General features: G+C 44.9%; 1 protein-coding gene across 1 annotated transcript; it reads right to left on the bottom strand.

Moving 5' to 3' along the window:
* Window positions 1-7598: 7598 nt before the first annotated feature.
* On the bottom strand, window positions 7599-20656 carry LOC136632491 (nicotinamide N-methyltransferase-like). Its single transcript, XM_066607418.1, has 3 exons — window positions 20461-20656; window positions 10685-10892; window positions 7599-8996 (listed from the first exon to the last, which is right to left on the bottom strand). The coding sequence occupies exons 1-3, from the start codon at window positions 20609-20611 to the stop codon at window positions 8576-8578; spliced, it is 780 nt and encodes a 259-aa protein (XP_066463515.1). The 5' UTR covers window positions 20612-20656; the 3' UTR covers window positions 7599-8575.
* Window positions 20657-20910: the final 254 nt, after the last annotated feature.

Here is a 20910-nt window from a genome sequence, read left to right as displayed (position 1 = left end):
TCTAGAGAGAGAAATCTGTTTGAAGGTTGGGTATGCTCTCATGCCCCTGTGTTAGCTAAAGCTTTCTATTAAGAATGTATTAATGTTGAAGCTTATTCTTGATGTTTATTTTCTAATACTGTGTTACTAGTTTATATTGCAGATGTGTTCATACATGGGATAGAGATTTAGCTTCCGGGTTGCATCTATGCAGTATGAAGCTGTAATGTATATAGACGTGTACTTTAGCCAAATTGGAAACAGTAACCTAGGTTTGGACAAATGATGAATTCCCTTATCAACATGTCCCATCACATATGTTATATAGGCGTGATATATCAGAACATAAAGTACACTTCACACATACACACTGGGCCTTGAAGGCTTGAGCAGTTCTGGGAGGGCCAATAGGCATGATGTTTAACTCATTGAGGAACACTCATATGATAGAAGCCCTGGGAGATGCCTTTGATAACATCACTGATACGTTATTTGACATACTTGACGTTCAAAATGAATATACTAAGCAGTTAATTTTAGTCACCAATCAACATACAGTGGTTTTAGACTATCTCACCGCTTTGCAAGGAGGGCTATGCCAAATAGTGGGACCATCTTGTTGTCACTACATAAATCCATCAGGAATATTGCAGATTACTCATGATCTAGAACAAGCTAGAAAAGTGAAGGAGTTGTATCGTAAAGCTATATCGGATGAGGAGACTAAATGGCCAGAGTGGTTATCCTATTTAAACCCTGCAAATTGGTTTAAAGGTTTGGGGGGCATGATCTCGGGAGTTGTAAATATGTTTTTTACAAGGAGTGTTGCTGATTCTGGTGATTGCCATAATCATTGAGATTGTTATTATGATATCTGAGAAAATCATGAGTACTAATTGCAAATGTTTTCCAGGACAATCTCTTAAGAAATGTATGGATGCACAAAATACTGAGACGCACCTTATGACTGTTCTGACAACTGACAAAGCACCTTGTAACTTACGTGAAAAAGATACTCTGCAGAAATTCGACAATTGCATGTATTGCGGATATGAGAGTGTACTCTTAGGAGGATTCCATGCTTTCTGAAAGATACACAAAACTAATGGACTACAATATACATGCCATGGACAATTTACTATAATGGACTATTATTGGACTCATTTATTCACGTATATACTTTACCTGTTGGATTAAATATTTTGGAAGTATATAACCCCCTTATACATTATTTGTTCAAAGTAACAGACATAGGGATAGTAGAGACCTGAACCAATCGTGTGATGGGGCATAGGAGTAGGAGGAAGATCTCCTGACTTTCCACGGGGCAGGTCTCTCCAGGCAGGGCTAGTGAGCGTAGCAAAGATAGCAGGTGTACTTTGTTTAAAGTTCTCTAGATAGGGTAGCATCCTTGAAAGCCATTTTAGAGATAATTGAGGAGAGAGTTGTGAAAGAAACTTTAGTTTGGTTCATTGATCTTGGTTCATCCTGATGATGCCTTTAAGCTCTTCAGAAAGAACATGATGCCCTGGTCATGAACCATGTACGGACTTCAGAAGTCATATACTTTCCCAAACTGTGGAAACTTAATCTTTTGCCAAATGATCTTAGAAATGGTATCAGGATGCTGCTAGAATTGCTGAGTGTGTAGGGATTATCCTGTACTTGTGCTTTTTACACGACATCTGCAAATTCCAATGTGTTTACGCCAAATATGATATTTTGATCCTGAGAAAATCATATTTTAGCCAACAATGTATATAACCTTATATCTTGCATATATGTCTTTTGTATAATCCTTCCCATATCTATATGATAGTTATGCCTTTCCTCTCAATAAAATTATGGTGTTGGGTGCCTGGACTCCCAGAACCTCATTACCATTAACTGGATTCAGATCTCCTGTTTGAGTTTTTGGTTAACGGCTAAGTCACTTGTGACTCTTACTAAATGATTTTACCTGATTTAGGTGCACTTCTTTAAAATTTCTCCAACAGCACTATCCACTGGGTTATTAGTTCTCTGCCCCTGTGCGGAGGATCTCAAAATACCCTTTCCTTGTATGTGGTGAAGCAGCCGCAGTTATCAGCACTATCCACAGGGTTAATAGTTCTCTGCCCCTGTGCAGAGCATCACACAATAAACTTTCCTTGTGTGCGGTGAAGTAGCTGCAGTTATCAGCACCATCCACAGGGTTAATAGTTCTCTGCCCTTCTGCAGAACATCTCACAATACACTTTCCTTGTGTGCGGTGAAGTAGCTGCAGTAATCAGCACTATCCACTGGGTTAATAGTTCTCTGCCCTTCTGCAGAACATCTCACAATACCCTTTCCTTGTTTGCAGGGAAGTAGCCGCACTTATCAGCACTATCCACTGGGTTAATAGTACTCTGCCCCTGTGCAGAGGATCTCAAAATACCTTTCCTTGTGTGCAGTGAAGCAGCCGCAGTTATCAGCACTATCCACAAGGTTAATAGTTCTCTGCCCCTGTGCAGAGCATCTCACAATAAACTTTCCTTGTATGCGGTGAAGTAGCCGCAGTTATCAGCACTATCCACTGGGATAATACTTATCTGTTCCTGTGTAGAGCATCTCACAATACCCTTTCCTTGTGTGTGGCGAAGTAGTGGCAGTTATCAGCACTATCCACTGGGTTAATAGTTCTCTGCCCCTCTGCAGAGCATCTCACAATACACTTTCCTTGTGTGTGGTGAAGTAGCTGCAGTTATCAACACTATCCACTGGGATAATACTTCTCTGCCCCTATGCAGAGCATCTCACAATACCCTTTCCTTGTGTGTGGCGAAGTAGTGGCAGTTATCAGCACTATCCACTGGGTTAATAGTTCTCTGCCCCTGTGCAGAGCGTCTCACAATACACTTTCCTTGTGTGCAGTGAAGTAGCCACAGTTATCAGCACTATCCACTGGGTTACTTTTTTCTGCCACTCCATACAGCCTCTCCTATCTACAAGTCTCTGTGAATGGTAAATTACCCCTACATATCAGTGCAAGACAGCGGTTTAATTTTTTTCTGTCACAGCATAGAGCCTCCGTTATCCACAAGTCTTTGTGTGCAGTGAATTAGCCCCAGTTTTCAGCGCTATACAGTGGGTTAATTTATTTGGGCCCTGCTCTATCCTTTATCCGACATGATGAGGAGTAGGGGTAAGGGTCGAGGACGTGGATCCGGATGCGGGCGTCCAAGGGAGGGTGTGGCCACAGGCCGAGGTTCTGAGCGGGGTGAATCACAGACGGCTGCAGAGGGATTAGGAGAGCACCGTATGTCTCCGCCCAGCTGCATATCACAATTTGCGGGTCTGCATGGCAGACCTCTATTACAAGCTCAGCAGTGCAAGCAGGTCCTCTCATGGATTGCGGATAACACGTCAAGCAATGTATCGAACCCTCAGTCTTCCATGCAGTGCACTACTACCAGGCTAGGGACTGCACCTCTGAATCCTCTGGCTGCTTCTCCTTCCTCCCACCTCGCCACTCCAGGAAAATGACAGATTCTGAGCAAGCAGACTTCCAGGAACTGTTCTTGGGTCTATGCCCTGAGTGGGAAAAAATGGTTCCTCGCCCACCTGAAGAGTTTGTCGTGACTGATGCCCAACATTTGGAAATTTCCCAGAGTCCGGGTGATGAGGCTGGGGACTTCCTGAAACTGTCTCAAGAGCTTTTTGTGGATGAGGATGATGAAACACAGTTGTCTGTCAGTGAGGTAGTAGTAAAGGCAGTAAGTCCGAGGGAGGAGCGCACAAAGGATTCAGATGAAGAGCTGCATGGAAGATGAGGTGCCTGACCCCACTTGTCTTCCTAAGCCTACTGAAGACAGGGCTTCAGAAGGGGAGGCAAGTGCAGCAGCAGGACAGGTTAAAAGAGGCTGTGGGGTAGCCAGGGGGAGAGGCAGGGCCAGAGCCAATAATCCCCCACTTTTTCCCCTAGCATCCACTCGCGGTAAGCCTCTGTGCAGAGGGCTAGTGTTACCATGTGGCGGTTTTTGACTCCTCCCGGGGCAGCGGGGTACTGGGCCCCGCGGTCAGGGTGCGTCCCTCCGGCTTGTGGTCCGGCTGCCGGGGTGCGGGTGCCTGGCCGGTGGTGTGCTGGTGGCTCGTATCACCATGCGCGCAATGGTGAGTGCAGCTGCCATGCACTAGCTTCCTTTTTATATTGTCTGTTGGGAGTTGGCTTCTCCCTCTCTCTGCCCCTGGTCGGAGGCTTTTGTTTATAAATCTGGCAGTGACTTGCAATCACTGCCAATTATTGGTTTCCCTCAGTGAGCTAGCTAGCTTGTCTCTGTCGGTCTCCTGCTCTTGTCATCTTGTTTGCTATTTCTGCCTGGTTATTCCATCTGCCTGAGGTCTGCTTTGTATTTTCGTGTTGGTTTATTACATCTGCCTTATCTGTCATTATTCTGCCCTTTCCATCAGATACTCCAGCATCCCTTCTTGGTCCCTAGCAAGAGTAGGGACTGCTGCCCAGTTGCCCGCCTGGGGTTAGCCAGGAGTGGAGGCAAGTAGGCAGGGACAGGGGTTGTGTGTGAGATCAGAGCAACCCGAGCTGGGGTATCAAGGGCAGTATACCTAACATAATAACTGGCCCCTTAAAATTGCCCAGCGGGTTTTTTTTTTTGCTCTCCAATGGAGGCCATAAGTGCCCTCGCAAGTAGGTTGCAGGGTTTAGTGGGTGTGATCCAGGACCTGTCACCACTCCCCAGTCAAGAACGAGTCAGAGGGAGCACTCTAAAAAGATGGTGGGGGAGTACATAGCTTATCGTACCATCGTTCTCCATGATCGCCCAGCTCCAAACAACTATTGGGTGTCAAAACTTGACACGTACCACGAACTTCCACTGTATGCCCTGGAGGTGCTGGCCTGTCCTGCCGCTTGCGTCTTGTCAGAGAGGGTGTTTAGTGTAGCTGGGTGGATCATCACAGTTAAGCGTACCCACCTGTCAACTGCCAGCGCCGACATGCTTACACTTATAAAGATGAACAAAGGCTGGATTTCCCCAGACTTCTCTTCTTCAGCGGTGGAAAGCAGCAGATCATAAAGATTCTTTTAGCTGCAACAGAAGAAATATGCATCCTCTATCACCTCAAAAAAGCGGAGAAGTAGTTTGGTCTATCTCTCTCAGATATTACTCCTCCTTCTCCTCCTCAAACAGCATGTCATTACGCTGAAATGCCAATTTTTCAGAAGGCCAAAAGGCTCTGTTAAAACCAATTTTTTCTGAGGGCTGCCATGAGGCTCTGTTACAAATTAAGCAATAATGAGGTGTATCTTTAAAAAAATGTTTATGGATTTTACCTGCCCTCGGGGTTAAGCAATTTTTTAGGGGTTCACTTGTACTCCAGGTACACCAATTTTTTTCAGGCCCTCGCCTATACTCTTATCCAACTAATTTTTCCGGGCTTCGCCTATACTCTTGCTACAGAAATGTTTCAGGGGTCTGCCTATGCACTTGCTACTGAAAGGTTTGATGGGTTCGCCTATACTCTTGCTACAGAAATGTTTCAGGGGTCCGCCTATACTCTTGCTACAGAAACGTTTTAGGGGTTCACCTATACTCTTGCTACAGAAATGTTTCAGGGTCCGCCTATACTCTTGCTACAGAAATGTTTCAGGGGTTTGCCTATACTGTGGGTGCACAAAGGTTTCCCATAGCGGTGTTCAGCTGTCTGGCACAAATACACTGAATGACATGTGTGGGAGAACATGGGTTTCTCATAGCTATGTAACTCATGGCACCTTGGGTCACACAAGGTGGAGGCTTGGACCAAGCCTGACTCTGGGCTCGCTCACGTGCTTCCCACACAGAGTATTGCGGGTCCCACCTCGATCACGGTTTCTCTGGCTTATTATAGCACTTCCTCCTCCTGCTTGGGGTCTGGGGATCAGCGCTGGTCGCCATGTATTATCTCTCGTTTTACCACAGTTATCCGAGATACTGGATTGGAGCGTTAACAGTAAGCATAACTGATTGAATGAGACGTTCACAGGGTCACTCTATACCTGTGGTGGCTACTTTTGCAACACCTCCTGCTTCAAACCAATCTTTGGTGTTAGTGTGCGCTGCTGCATTGTGGAGATGTGTAGAAGAACTGGCATCTGAGTCCCCTTTAGGCCCACATTTGCGGCTCCTGACAATTTTGTGACGGAGGTGACACAGGATTGGAATTATGATCGTACATCAATTTATCAACAATTCTCATCAGCATTGTGGGCTATCACCCAAACACTTTCAAAGACGGTCGCCAAGCCCTGCCAACCCTTTGCAGTGTGTGTCTCCGGTTTCTCCTCATCCAGTACGCACTTATAAATAGACATGGCTATGAAGCGAGCATGTAGCATGAGGACAGCTGAACGCTGCACAGGGAAAATTTTGTGTGCGCTGTGGACGCAGGCTCGTGCGGGGGGTTGGACAGCAATGCCAGCATGTAACCCAGGAGAAGAGGTAGTGGTGTCACCTGCAGGCGGTGATTGGCCTTGGTTGCAGCTATTGTGGTGCTTAGCTACGATGTGCCAGCTTGTGTGCCTTGCTGCTTATGGTCTGTCCCAAGTAAATTGTTAGGGGGGTGACCACCAGGCTCTTGCCCCCAATTTTGCTTAGTAGTGGGACCTGGGAGCCTCAGATGCCCCCATGCATGCTGCCCTTGCCCTTCCCTATCCGTTTCTACCATGTTTCCATAACTTTCTGTTGTTTTCAGGTGTTTCACACAACCTCCCCCATGCGGAGCATGGGTCATCTTGAAAATGCTTGAGTCTCCCATTGAATTCAATGGGGATTATTACTCAAATCAAGCTCTCGAGCATTACAAAAAGTTTGACTCGAGTAACGAGCACCCGAGCCTTTTGGTTCTTGCTCATCTCTACTAATTTGTTCCCTCCGATATTTTATCTTATTTTTGTAGCATGAAGTTACAGAGAATCACTGGGTAGTGTCCCTCATTTGTCTTTATGAAAGTTATCCACAATGTTTCTTTGTATTTCAGTGAGTGTGTTGGGCATAACGAAAGAGAAATGGACTTATAGTAGTCAGAGCATCTGTAAGGTGGGTTATACTGGGTTTCAGTTAGAGAGAATTCAGATTGAGCATTATGTCTTTCCTTTCCAAAGCCAACACTTAACAGGATTATGGGCTCATGCACCCAGCAGACCCTTGTGTATGGAGCTACACAGCATTGCATTGAAGCTGTATGGCTTCATAGTATGGAACTCTACAGCCTCAATGTGCCGTCACATGGGCTCCTTGGGTGACAGATGTGAGGAGATATACTTATCTACATACATGTTAAGTGGAGCATACCATGGTTTTCATATCAAATTCAACAAAACCTTTTGTATGCTATTATATGAAAACAGAGGCATACAGCCATGTAGCAGAGCAAAGTTTTATATGCCTCTTTGTTGGAGTAGGTAGTACTTTATATAAAATATAATAAGTGATTGAGCCCTGAGGATGAGCAAAGGTTCATGGTGAATGTTGTTATTTTTTTTTCATTTCTTGAGTTTCAGACATATAAGGATTTTATGGCTCATACATCAAGATTCATAATCATGTAGTATGGAGCAGGCAAGTCATACTGATTCACTCAAAGAAAACACACAATTCAAAGCTAAATGTTTACCTTTATTATCATATTGATGAAAGAAAACACACAATTCAAAGCTAAATGTTTACCTTTATTATCATATTGTATGACTGCAAATATCCAGTCATACAATACCCCATGATGTCCCTAATGATCAAATGAGATCCCAGGGCTATTATCAGTCCAAATAAACTTTTCAAAAACAAGGTTTTAAGAACAACTAACTAACCAATTATTTAAAGGGAACCTTTCACCTGCCTAAAGCACCATAAACTAACGTACGTTGCTGTTATGGCAGGTGACAGAAAAGCAGGGATTTTCATCTACATAACAGACTCCAGTGGCAGGTACCTCAGGATGCACAAAGAGGCCAAGTAAAGAAAAGCACAACACCCAGCTCCCTTTACCTGTAAAGGGAATCTGTGACCACTTTTAGGGCTCCCACACACTTGCGTTTGCGTTTTTTGTTAACACGATTGACTTTCTAATGTTAAAAATGCAAGGCACCAAAAAAGCAAGTTGCGTTGACAGAGCAGCATCAAGTAGTCACACATGCCGATTCCAGCAGTGTCTATGTAATTTGTGAATATCCTATAATTTAGTTGAACTCACAGTTTAATCATAGCAGCATGATGCCACCACTATAAAACAGGATTCAGATGTATTCATGAGATGCAGGTATCTCCCACTGCAGATTGATAGCTTTTTCCCTACGCACAGTAAAAGGAAGAAGGCTGTCAATCAGTTGCTGGAGAGTGGAGGAACTTACACTTCATGAATACATTGGACTCTTTGCTATACAGCACTGGCATCATGCTGCAATGATCAAACTATAAACTATTGCAGGTTTGAAAATAACAGACACGTTTAAGCACATTAATATAATTGTCTATGAATTCTGTAGGTGGGTTAGATCATACAGGAAGCCCTGGTTTGATTATTAATTCTATTTGAAAGATTTACATGTGAACTATTAACTGGCAGGCTTAATTTTAAGTTTCTACTTCTTGCGAGCAGCAATGAATATGATGCCCTTATAGTCAGAAAGTTCACTCACAACTTTTGTCTCCTTAACCTTACAGCAATCAATAACAAAGCCTTCTCCAACTAGAGCTTCCCTGGCAAAATCCTCATCACATCTGAGAATATGAACCTTATCTTTCCCGACTGTAAGATATGTTGCATTTAAAGACCCAATTAATAAGATGTGTCCTCCAGGTTTTAGCAGCCTTGAGAACTTCCTGAGGTATCTCTTGCAATCATCATGGTCTTTGCTGATAACATCTAGAAGGCCAGCACTGATAATACAATCGGCTGGTGGTAGGTCCAGCGGTTCTATTATATTTTCTTTCTCAAAGTCACATTTAATAACATGTTGAACTGCTGATCTCATTTTTTCTTCTTTATCCTGTAACTTGTCTCTGAAAGAAAGAAATAAAGAAAATAAAGAAAGTAATTATCCCATTAACATCACTATGGGCATTACAGCTCAGCAGTTAGCAGTAATCTGTAGACTATTGGCTCCCAGTACTGGAAGAAAGACTTAAAGTCTACCAAGACCAGTGTACTACGTGTCAGGCTTATACTTACAAATATAGACTAGCATTACAAATGTATTGGGTCCTATTCTTTTTTTTTTTTTTTCAAAGTAATTTTTATTAAATTTTATAAAGAATTGAGAACATATACACAACACTGCATACATCAGAGATGAATTACATACATCGATATAGAGTTTACATATTATGACGTCAGGTATTTCAAGCTTAAGATTACACACAGTGGTATGATATAAAAGTGATAAATTTCTTTTGTGTTTATTCAGTAAGAGAGAAATAAATCAACTAAACAATTCTAAACATGTCAGTGCATATTTTTCCGTTCGAATTGCTGCCAACTATTCCAAATGTTATTAAATTTAGAAAGACAATTGTTAAATTTTGCATATATCTTTTCATAGCAGTAGTGGTCTGATACTGCGTTCAAAAGGTCCTCAATCAGGGGAGGAGAAGTTTTCCTCCATTTTTTGGCAATAGTGCTTTTGGCGGTCAATAGAAAGTGGCATATCCATTTTCTTTTCTTTTTTGGTATCTCTTGACAACCAATAAGAAGAAGTGCCAGTTGAGGCGAGCACCTAAGACGAATGCCCGTTATGGATTGTATGGTGTTAAATACTTCCTTCCAGTAGTTACAGACATGAGGACAGTCCCAAAATATGTGATATAGAGTGCCTATTTGGCCGCAGTCTCTCCAACATAAATTGGAATGGGTGGGGAAAAATTTTGCCATTTTTGAGGGAGTATAATACCAGTTTGTTAGTACTTTGTAATGTGTTTGTAGAATATTAGCGGAAAGAGTGGCTTTATCGGCCCACTCAAAGGCTTTCATCCAAATCGGGAATGGTATATTTTCTTTTATTGCATGTTCCCAATTTAGAAGATGTATTTTTTTCGATCTATTGGCATTTTGGGTGATTGCGTTATAGAAGGTTTTGATTTGGGAAGCCTGGGAGGTTTTGCACTTGTTGAATACAACTTCCAAATCTTTCGGGAAGGAAAAATTATATAAATCAGCTTGCTTGAGAAAGGAGAGAATTTTTATATATGTAAAAGCCTCCGAATCAGGCACATTGAATTTGTTTTGAATTTCTTGGAAGGAAAGAGGTTTGTTTTTGTTCATTATGTCTGAGATGGTTTTAACTCCTCTATTTGTCCATTTGTTTAGATTTAAGTCTTGGATGAAATAGGTAAGGACCTCAATTGGAAGTTCACCTGGGGGGTCCCCGGGTCCTATTCTTTTTAGTATATTTATTAATAGCCTGGTAGAAGGATTGCTCAGTAAAGCATCAATATTTGTAGATGAAACAAATTATGTGCAGTACTTAACACAAGAGAGGACAGTATACAATTGCTGATGGATCTGGATAAATTTGGAGTTTGGGTAGAAAAGTGGTAAATGAGGTTTAACTGCAGGAACAAGTGTCAGGTAGCTGCTGCCAAGGCATATAGGATCATGGTGTGCATTAAAAGAGATCTAGAGGCACAGTTATACTGCAGGAATGGTGACAACAACAGCTGTTTTTCTCCTACTTTTGGATCCAATGTTTCACCTGTTTCCCTCTGTGTCTACATAAAGCTGTGTGGCATGGCTCCAATGAAATGCTCCTGTACGTGTGTCCAGCCATCTTTTCAGCTCCAGGATGCATCTGTCACTGGCCTTCAGCACTATAATGTGTTTGAAAAACTCACAAGCCGCATACAAATGATGAATCATGGGACCAACGCTAAGGTCAATCAAGATCTCTCCTTTAATGTGACCTGTAGAAATAAATTGCAAAAATTGAAGCTTCTACAGTAAAATGTTAAACGCTCAATGATAGCTAGCAAGTCACTGTGGTTCCTCCTTACGTCTCAACTTATTTCATCTACTCACTTTATGATACACTAAATAGCCCAAGTGATTTTTTTTTTTGTCATGGATCTTTGCTTTTTGTATATGTATATTCATAAATATTACATAAATATGTTTTCCTTTAAATTCTCTAAAAAAAAACAAACCATGAATAGTCAACTGTACCATCAGCAAAGATTTGGATTTCCAGACCATGAAATGAATTACCTATTCGATGGAATCCTTGCTAGAGACGGCTTGAACCTTACAAACAAGACATGAAAGCATATATTTGGTAGGCACCTTGCTGCTTTCATCAGGAGAGCTTTAAACTATAACAATATGAGAAGGGAAATGAAAGGCCAGTCAAAAATTTACAGCTAATGAATACAATTGTGTACCTTACTATTAAAAGTAGAAAGGAAAAATAAATGCAAGGAATTCAAAAAGAAAGTAGGGGAGCAAGAGACACTGATCACAAACTAAAATGTTTTTATACAAATGCACAGAGCTTTGGAAACAAACAATAATTAGAGCTCCTAACTAGAGATGAGCGAACGTACTCGTCCGAGCTTGATACTTGTTCGAGTATTAGCGTGTTCGAGATGCTCGTTACTCGTGACGAGTACCACGCGATGTTCGGGTTACTTTCACTTTCATCTCTGAGACGTTAGCGCGCTTTTCTGGCCAATAGAAAGACAGGGAAGGCATTACAACTTCCCCCTGCGACGTTCAAGCCCTATACCACCCCCCTGCAGTGAGTGGCTGGTGAGATCAGGTGTCACCCGAGTATAAAAATTGGCCCCTCCCGCAGCTCGCCACAGATGCGTTCTGACATAGAGGAGGGAAAGTGCTGTCTTGGTGGAGCTGCTATAGGGAGAGTGTTAGGAGTATTTTAGGCTTCAAGAACCCCAACGGTCCTTCTTAGGGCCACATCTAACCGTGTGCAGTACTGTGGAGGCTGCTTTTTGCAGTGTTGCACATTTTGTTTTTTTGGTATATCGGCCGTGCAGAGCATTGCGCCCTGCAGTAATTAGATATAGTGCAGGGCCAGTAGAGGTGAGGCAGGGACAGAACACATATATTGTGAGGCAGGGACAGAACACATATATTGTGAGGCAGGGACAGAAGACATATTGATTGAATATAGGCAGTGGGTCCTTGCAAAAACATTTGGGGAAAAAAATCTATTTGGGCTGCCTGTGACTGTCCTCAGTGTTCTGGGTCTGTGCTGGGTGTAGTAGTCCTCCTAATTCATACGCAGCCAGCTAAGTGTTACAGCAGGCTTGCGCAAAATTATTTCCTGGCTCTGTCTGGGCTGTTAAATCACCGCTGTATTGCAGTCCACAGTGCAACACTCTGCAGTTCTTTGACATACTCCAGGGCCAGAAGTGGTGACGCAGAGAGAGAAGAGATATATTGATTGAATATAGGCAGTGGGCCTTTGCAAAAACATTTGGGGAAAAAAATCTATTTGGGCTGCCTGTGACTGTCTTCAGTGTTCTGGGTCTCTGCTGGGTGTAGTAGTCCTCCAAATTATTTCCTGGCGTTCCGTAAGCGAAGTAAGGCCAATAAGCGGCACATTTAATTACAGCGTTCTGTTTCTGCACTACTGGTAATACACCATGCTAAGGGGTAGGGGTAGGCCTAGAGGACGTGGACGCGGGCGAGGACGCGGAGGCCCAAGTCAGGGTGTGGGCACAGGCCGAGCCAGTGTGGTGGCCAGGGGTAGAGGCAGGGCCAGACCGAATAATCCACCAACTGTTTCCCAAAGCGCCCCCTCGCGCCATGCCACCCTGCAGAGGTCAAGGTGCTCAACGGTGTGGCAGTTTTTCACAGAGACGCCTGACGACCGACGAACAGTGGTGTGCAACCTTTGTCGCGCCAAGATCAGCTGGGGAGCCACCACCACCGGCATGCGCAGGCATATGATCGCCAAGCACCGCACAAGGTGGGACGAAGGCCGTTCACCGCCTCCGGTTTGCACCACTGCCTCTCCCCCTGTGCCCCAACCTGCCACTGAGATCCAACCCCCTTCTGAGGACACGGGCACGAGTGCCTACCGGCCTGCACCCACACCCTCATCTCCGCTGTCCTCGGCCCCATCCAGCAATGTCTCTGAGCGCAGCGTCCAGACATCGCTAGCGCCACTGTTTGAGCGCGAGCGCAAGTACGCCGCCACACACCCGCACGCTCAAGCGTTAAATGGCACATTGCCAAATTGATCAGCCTGGAGATGCTGCTGTATAGGCTTGTGGAAACGGAGGCTTTCAAAAGCATGATGGCGGCGGCGGCCCCGTGCTGCTCGGTTCCCAGTCGCCACTACTTTTCCCAATGTGCCGTCCCAGCCCTGCACGACCACGTCTCCCGCAACATTGTACGCGCCCTCACCAACACGCTTACTGCCAAGGTCCACTTAACAACAGACACGTGGACAAGCACAGGCGGGCAGGGCCACTATATCTCCCTGACTGCACATTGGGTGAATTTAGTGGAGGCTGGGACAGAGTCAGAGCCTGGGACCGCTCACGTCCTACCCACCCCCAGAATTGCGTGCCCCAGCTCGGTGGTGGTATCTGCGGCGGTGTATGCTTCCTCCACTAAACCACCCTCCTCCTCCTCCTACGCAACCTCTGTCTCGCAATCAAGATGTGTCAGCAGCAGCACGTCATCAGCAGTCGGTGTCGCGCGGCATGGCAGCACAGCGGTGGGCAAGCGTCAGCAGGCCGTGCTGAAACTACTCAGCTTAGGAGAGAAGAGGCAGACGGCCCACGAACTGCTGCAGGGTCTGACAGAGCAGACCGACCGCTGGCTTGCGCCGCTGAGCCTCCAACCGGGCATGGTCGTGTGTGACAACGGCCATAACCTGGTGGCGGCTCTGCAGCTCGGCAGCCTCACGCATGTGCCATGCCTGGCCCATGTCTTTAATTTGGTGGTTCAGCGCTTTCTGAAAAGCTACCCACACTTGTCATACCTGCTCGGAAAGGTGCGCCGGGTCAGCGCACATTTCCGCAACTCCAAGACGGATGCTACCACCCTGCGGACCCTGCAACATCGGTTTCATCTGCCAGTGCACCGATTGATGTGCGACGTGCCCACACAGTGGAACTCTACGCTACACATGTTGGCCAGACTCTATGAGCAGCATAGAGCTATTGCGGAATGCCAACTCCAACATGGGCGGCGTAATGGGAGTCAGCCTCCTCAATTATTTACAGAAGAGTGGCCCTGGTTGGCAGCCATCTGCCAGGTCCTTGGAAACTTTGAGGAGTCTACACAGATGCTGAGCGGGGATGCTGCAATCATTAGTGTCACCATTCCTCTGCTATGCCTCTTGAGAAGTTCCCTGCAAAGCATAAAGGCAGACGCTTTGCACTCGGAAACGGAGGCGGGGGAAGACAGTATGTCGCTGGATAATCAGAGCACCCTCATGTCTATATCTCAGCGCGTTGAGGAGGAGGAGGAGGGGGAGGAGCATGAGGAGGAGGGGGAAGAGACAGCTTGGCCCACTGCTGAGGGTACACATGCTGCTTGCCTGTCATCCTTTCAGCGTGTATGGCCAGAGGAGGAGGAGGAGGAGGGGGAGGAGCATGAGGAGGAGGGGGAAGAGACAGCTTGGCCCACTGCTGAGGGTACACATGCTGCTGGCCTGTCATCCTTTCAGCGTGTATGGCCAGAGGAGGTGGAGGAGGATCCTGAAAGTGATCTTCCTAGTGAGGACAGCCATGTGTTGCGTACAGGTACCCTGGCACACATGGCTGACTTCATGTTAGGATGCCTTTCTCGTGACCCTCGCGTTACACGCATTCTGGCCACTACGGATTACTGGGTGTACACCTGCATTAAGCACAACATTACTACCTCAGCTGTGTTGGGCAATGCAATGGGATATTTTTATGTACCGCCGGTGGGTTCCAGGGAGCCACCCATGCTGTCGGTCCACAGGGACTTGTAAATGCATCTGTTTCCACTTCTAAAGAACCCCAGTCAGACTGGGGCATGCAGTGTGGGCCGAAACCCACCTGCATTAAGCACGAGAATTCCTACCTCAGCTGTGTTGGGCAATGCAATGGGATATTTTTATGTACCGCCGGTGGGTTCCAGGGAGCCACCCATGCTGTCGGTCCACAGGGACTTGTAAATGCATCTGTGTCCACTTCTAAAGAACCCCAGTCTGACTGGGGCATGCAGTGTGGGCTGAAGCCCACCTGCATTTAATCAGACGTTACCTCAGCTGTGATGGGCACTGCAATGGGATACATTAATGTACAGCCCGTGGGTTCCAGGGAGCCACTCATGCTGTGGGTGCACACGGAATTCCCATTGCGGAGTTGTACCTGCCTGTGACTATTTATAAAAAACCGCGGTCTGACTGGGGCATGCAGACACCTTGACAGAATGAATAGTGTGTGGCACATAGGTTCCCCATTGCTATGCCCACATGTGCAGCTCCTGATGGAGGTGGCACAGGATTGGATTTCTCATTGCTTCTGTACAGCAATGTGGGCTATTGCCCCGCCCCTTTTAAAGAGGGTCGCTGCCTAGCCGTGCCAACCCTCTGCAGTGTGTGCCTGCGGTTCCTCATCATGGCAGACGCACTTATAAATAGACATGAGGGTGGCGTGGCATGAGGGCAGCTGAAGGCTGGGCAGGGACAGTTTGGTGTGCGCTGTGGACACTGGGTCGTGAGGGGGGGGGGGTTGGGCAGCATGTAACCCAGGAGAAGTGGCAGCGGAGTGTCATGCAGGCAGTGATTGTGCTTTGTTGGAGGTAGTGTGGTGCTTAGCTAAGGTATGCATTGCTAATGAGGGCTTTTCAGAAGTAAAAGTTGTTGGGAGGGGGGGGCACTGTTGCCGCGATTGTGGCTTAATAGTGGGACCCGGGAACTTGAGATGCAGCCCAACATGTAGCCCCTCGCCTGCCCTATCCGTTTCTGTGTCGTTCCCATCACTTTCTTGAATTGCCCAGATTTTCACAAATGAAAACCTTAGCGAGCATCGGCGATATACAAAAATGCTCGGGTCGCCCATTGACTTCAATGGGGTTCGTTACTCGAAACGAACCCTCGAGCATCGCGAAAAGTTCGTCCCGAGTAACGAGCACCCGAGCATTTTGGTGCTCGCTCATCTCTACTCCTAACACAAGAAGATAAATATAATGTCATAGACATTACGGAAACTTGGTAGGATGATACATATGATTGGAATGCAAGGCTTTACGGATGCTACTTATTTATAAGAAACAGACTTAATAAAAAAAGGGATAAGTTGTTGCATTTTATGTTATGAAAGCCCACATCTTCAGGCCTTAGTCAGACGGGTGTTTTTTCGCCCGATTTGCGCATGCGCATGCGTCCGGCGATTTTTTAAAACCATTGCTTTGCAATGGTATCGGACACATGAGCGCTTTTTATGCGCTCATCCGATAAATTATAGAACAGGAATCGCAGATCGTACCTATCTGCGATCTGCGATTCCTGTTCTCTTCTCTATATGCGCTCAATGGGGCCAACGGCAGCAGCACCGACCCCATTGAGAACATATAGAAGACAAATCATTCTTCTCTACCACAGCTGTAACAGCTGTGGCAGAGAAGAATGATGTTTGCCCATTGAATTCAATGTTGAAAGTAATGCGCTGCGGGCGAGTGTGGGATGAATTGTCGGGAAGGGCTTAAATATATAAGCCCTTCCCTGCAATTCATCCAGAACAGTGTTAAAATAAAAAATATATATATACTCACCTGCTCCCGGCAGCCGGAGTACAGCGCGGCTGTCCTGCAGTGGGTGTGAAGGGGGTGTGACTCAGACTTGCCCCTGATTGGCTCAGCCTGAGCCAATCAGAGGCAGGTCTCACTCACACCCATTCATGAATTTATGAATGGGTGTGAGTGAGACCTGCCTCTGATTGGCTCAGTGCTGAGCCAATCAGGGGGCAGGTCTGACTCACACCCCCTTCACACCCACTGCAGGACGGCCGCGCTGTACTCCGGCTGCCGGGAGCAGGTGAGTATATATATATTTTTTATTTTAACACTGTTCTGGATGAATTGCAGGGAAGGGCTTATATATTTAAGCCCTTCCCGACAATTCATCCCACACTCGCCTGCAGCGCATTGCTTTCAATGGAGCCGGCTGTATTGCCGGCTCCATTGAATGCAATGCGCTGGACAGCTCCGGCCCGTTTCTAATGAAATGCGGCTAGGAGCAGATTTTCGGGCGATTTTTGGGCATCGGTCACACGATTTGCGGATGTGCATCCGTCATGCGATCCGCAAATCGCGTGAAAAACGCCCGTGTGACTAAGGCCTCATAGAGATTCAAGCTTCAGAGAAAAGTAGTTCTGTAGATATTGTTTGGGTAGAAATATATGGCAGGAACAACAGATTCGGATTCACAGCAAGATACTATTGTTTCAGCTGTATTCCGCTCCCTGATAACACGGGAAACACAGTAGGAATGCACCACAAGGTTATATCTTTAAACTCTCATCCACAAATATCCAATCCCAAGGGTGTAGGGAGAGCTGTAGGACATTCGGAGGGCTTCGTTTGACAGAGAGAGCCCCCCGAGAAAGAGATACAAATAATGTTCTATTAGAAAAGTAGAAATGTTGGGATGGCGCTCTTTAAAAGAGCAAGATAACTGAAATGAGGGTGGAAAAAGTAATATTATATTGGACTTACCCGGTGAATAGTGGAGCCTGGATAGACTGCACATTAACCTGCACGTCCAAGTTAACCTGCAATAGATATGTAGCTGTAGTTCCCACGCTTCCACAAATCCACAAGGGCTAAATCCGGAGAGCTGCTGAGTGTCTGGGTCCCACTGGCAAGTGGGACCCACTGTGAAGAATATATATAAAATGGATGCAAAAACAGGTGCAAAGAAAAAAATCCTCGGCGCTCCTTATGGGACGTAATGCTCCAGGGAACGGATGTATTCCATGAAAGAAAATCATTCCTTTATTGAAAAACAATTCCACTGTACAAAGAAACGCGTTGTACAGTGGAATTGTTTTTCAATAAAGGAACGATTTTCTTTCATGGCATACATCCGTTCCCTGGAGCATAACTTCCCCTAAGGAGCGCTGAGGGTTTTTTTCTTTGCACCTGTTTTTGCATCCATTTTATATATGTTCTATTAGAAAAAACGTTTCTGCGCTTCACGATATTGTGGTATGAGAGAGATACTTATCCAAATGGTAGAAATTATAACAAAGGAACGGCACTGATTGGACAGGAGGGGGGTATGATATTCAGAAGCCCCCTCCTTGGCAAGTATCTCTCTCATACCACAATATCGTGAAGCGCAGAGATGCTCCCTGATGACAGGATGAGTATGAAAAACAGAGTGGTCCAGCTCTGTTCACCATACCCGGCACGGAGCGCTTGGCTGTATAATAGCTGGGCGCTCCGATCAGAAAACAAGTGGGGAAACTCCGCTTATCTTCTGCATCTTCTGCTCCACGTGCTCAGCTGTATAACAGCTGGGCGCTCAGAGCAGGGGAACAGCTGTATGCCGAAGACAAGCGGGGATGCCCGGCTTGTCTTCTGCATCCTCCACTGGCAGTGCAAGGTGATCGCTCATCTTGAGCAATCATCTTGCGCTGTAAATGACACAACAATGATTGTTCAAAAGTCGCTTGAACTACATCTTTTGATCGATTATCGTTGTGTCTAAATGGGCCTTTAGTATCACTGTCTTACAGCGGGGCGCCTGGAGGAGATTTCTCTCCTTGCGCTCCCCTGCCCCTCTACATTGACTTAACATAGCGGCTATTCAGTACTGAACAGCTGCTTTTGTTTTTACACTGAATGATGATTGTTCAGCTCATTGTCCATTCTTTATGCTGCATAAATCGAGTGGTGAGGGAGCGTGAGCAGTGAAATCTCCTGCAGCCTCCCTGCCCCCCTATACTAGCTCCCGTGCAAAAGCAGTGCATGCGGGGATGAGAGTCGGGCATCATGTGCCCGACATTCATCCCATCTAAATTTGGCCTCCAGTGATCATGGGAGATTTTAATCATCTAGACATTTGTTGAAAATCTCTCAGTCAAAAGTATTAGGTCCAACAAATTCTTATCCTCTCTCGCTGACAACCTTCTCTTTCAAAAGGTAGATGAGCTCTGCTCCCAAGCCAACTGCATACACAGCAATGTTGTGGACATCTATATACATCCTAACTGCATGGATCATGTGCGGTTAGGATTTGTATACAGTAGCTGTATGTGAGTCAGGAAGGGGTTAGCAAAACACGGCAAAATGCAGGCTTAGAAATAATAGGAATACAATTTGTGTCTTGAAAACATTTTTGAGAAACTAAAATCTCCTTTTCATAGCACTGTCAGATACATTTTGGCTTTTTAAATTTCATTGAAGAGCCACATCTGCATTTTCTCATGAATGCCTGGGGATCTGATTTTTATACTATTTACTGAGTACTACATACTATACAGGTGTGAGCTCAGTTTGCTATTTTTCCAACAGTATCTTCTTGATCTTCCCAGTGTTGACATAATTTTTCCCAGTTCCATAGAATCTTCCATTCAACACAGCATTATGACAATAGATGGAATATATTAAACTTTTTTAGTTGAAAAATATAATTTTTTCTGCTAATGGTGAGCATAAGAATATTGGATTATCAGCACTGTACTTCAAGGGAGGGAGGTGTTTAGCTGAGTGGTGCAGGCGGGGGAGCAGCAGCAGTTCCTGCCTGTACCCACCACCAATCAGCGGTACATACAGGCAGCAGTGGAAAGAAGAAAGGAGATCAGTTTTTTAACTAACTCACGATGGTGCAAAAAACCCCCCCAAAAAAACGTGCAGTCGCACTAAAAGTACACGTTATCGTGGCGGTTAGCTTGGATTTCTCGCTTTATAAGACACACTGACCCTCCACCCAGCTTTGGGTGGAATAAAAATGCATCATTTAAAATAAAAAATATGGTAGGAAGTTTTGAAGTCATTAGCTATTTTTCGGTCAAAATCTTTTTATTACCTACAAGATTATGTTGTCTCTCTAACTAAGAGCAGCAGCATTTTGAAATTTTAGATTAAACTTTCAATACCCTCAACAACTTTCCAAATGTTCTGGAGAATACAAGGGCGACATGACTCTACTAAACCCTTAGACATTCTTTATCATACTCAATTATCAAGACTGTATGACGAGCATTATAGGTGATATGACTGTTTGTCTCTTCCCCCAAAAATACCATATTCTAAAAAAACTATTTGCTTTTGCATTTTATTATTAACAACTGTTTAAAATCAATTTAAGTACTGAGAGGAGATAGGAAAATCCCCTGGTATCCTTATGGGCTGCATAGTGCTCGGTGGGTGTTACATTAGGCACAATGTGATATTCATAATGAGATACAGTTAGTGTTGTAGGGATCAAAATAGCTCTATAATAAAAGTATGAAAAAGTAAAATAAATAAATGGAATATGAAAACATATATAAGAATAGTTAAACATAGGAAAATACATACCAGCTGTAAAAGTTTTTGTAAGATTTTCAATGGGAAATCTCAAGGTCTCCTCTATAAAGACCATTTCAGGTTTATCAGAAAAGTAAGTCTCCAGAAATTGTCTGGAATCAAAGCCGTCTACATGATAGAGCTTACAGGCAGAGGAATCCATTATCTAACCTCCACAGTCTGATAAGTAAGGACTGACTGAGTAACTGGTTCTACACCTCAAGCTATTTATACGATTACTAGAAAATCAATTTGCAATTTCTGTTACTTATCACATGATGAGTATTATTATCTTCATGTGACAGTCAAGGTAGCCTATTATATAATTTTTATCTTTGGTTAGCATACAATATTAATCAACTTCAAACAACTTTTATTATATAAATAACAATAGGGGAAATTGTTTCTCAGTCTACAATGGCTTTTAAAATGTGCGTATGATCAACCATCCAGTAAGGATTG

Source organism: Eleutherodactylus coqui, chromosome 6 (genome assembly GCF_035609145.1).
Source record: "Eleutherodactylus coqui strain aEleCoq1 chromosome 6, aEleCoq1.hap1, whole genome shotgun sequence".
Classification (NCBI taxonomy): domain Eukaryota; kingdom Metazoa; phylum Chordata; class Amphibia; order Anura; family Eleutherodactylidae; genus Eleutherodactylus; species Eleutherodactylus coqui.
Note: the sequence above shows the minus strand (reverse complement) of the source record. Positions and strands in the feature narration are given on the sequence as shown.

Bases quoted from the DNA above. Each gene is read 5' to 3' on its own strand.
- LOC136632491 (XM_066607418.1), bottom strand. From the start codon at position 20,611: ATGGATTCCTCTGCCTGTAAGCTCTATCATGTAGACGGCTTTGATTCC. The intron at 10,893-20,460 runs GTATGTATTTTC...TTATTTCTACAG, and splicing joins TACAAAAACTTTTACAGCTG to GTCACATTAAAGGAGAGATC. The intron at 8,997-10,684 runs GTGAAACATTGG...TCTTTCTTTCAG, and splicing joins GTAGACACAGAGGGAAACAG to AGACAAGTTACAGGATAAAG.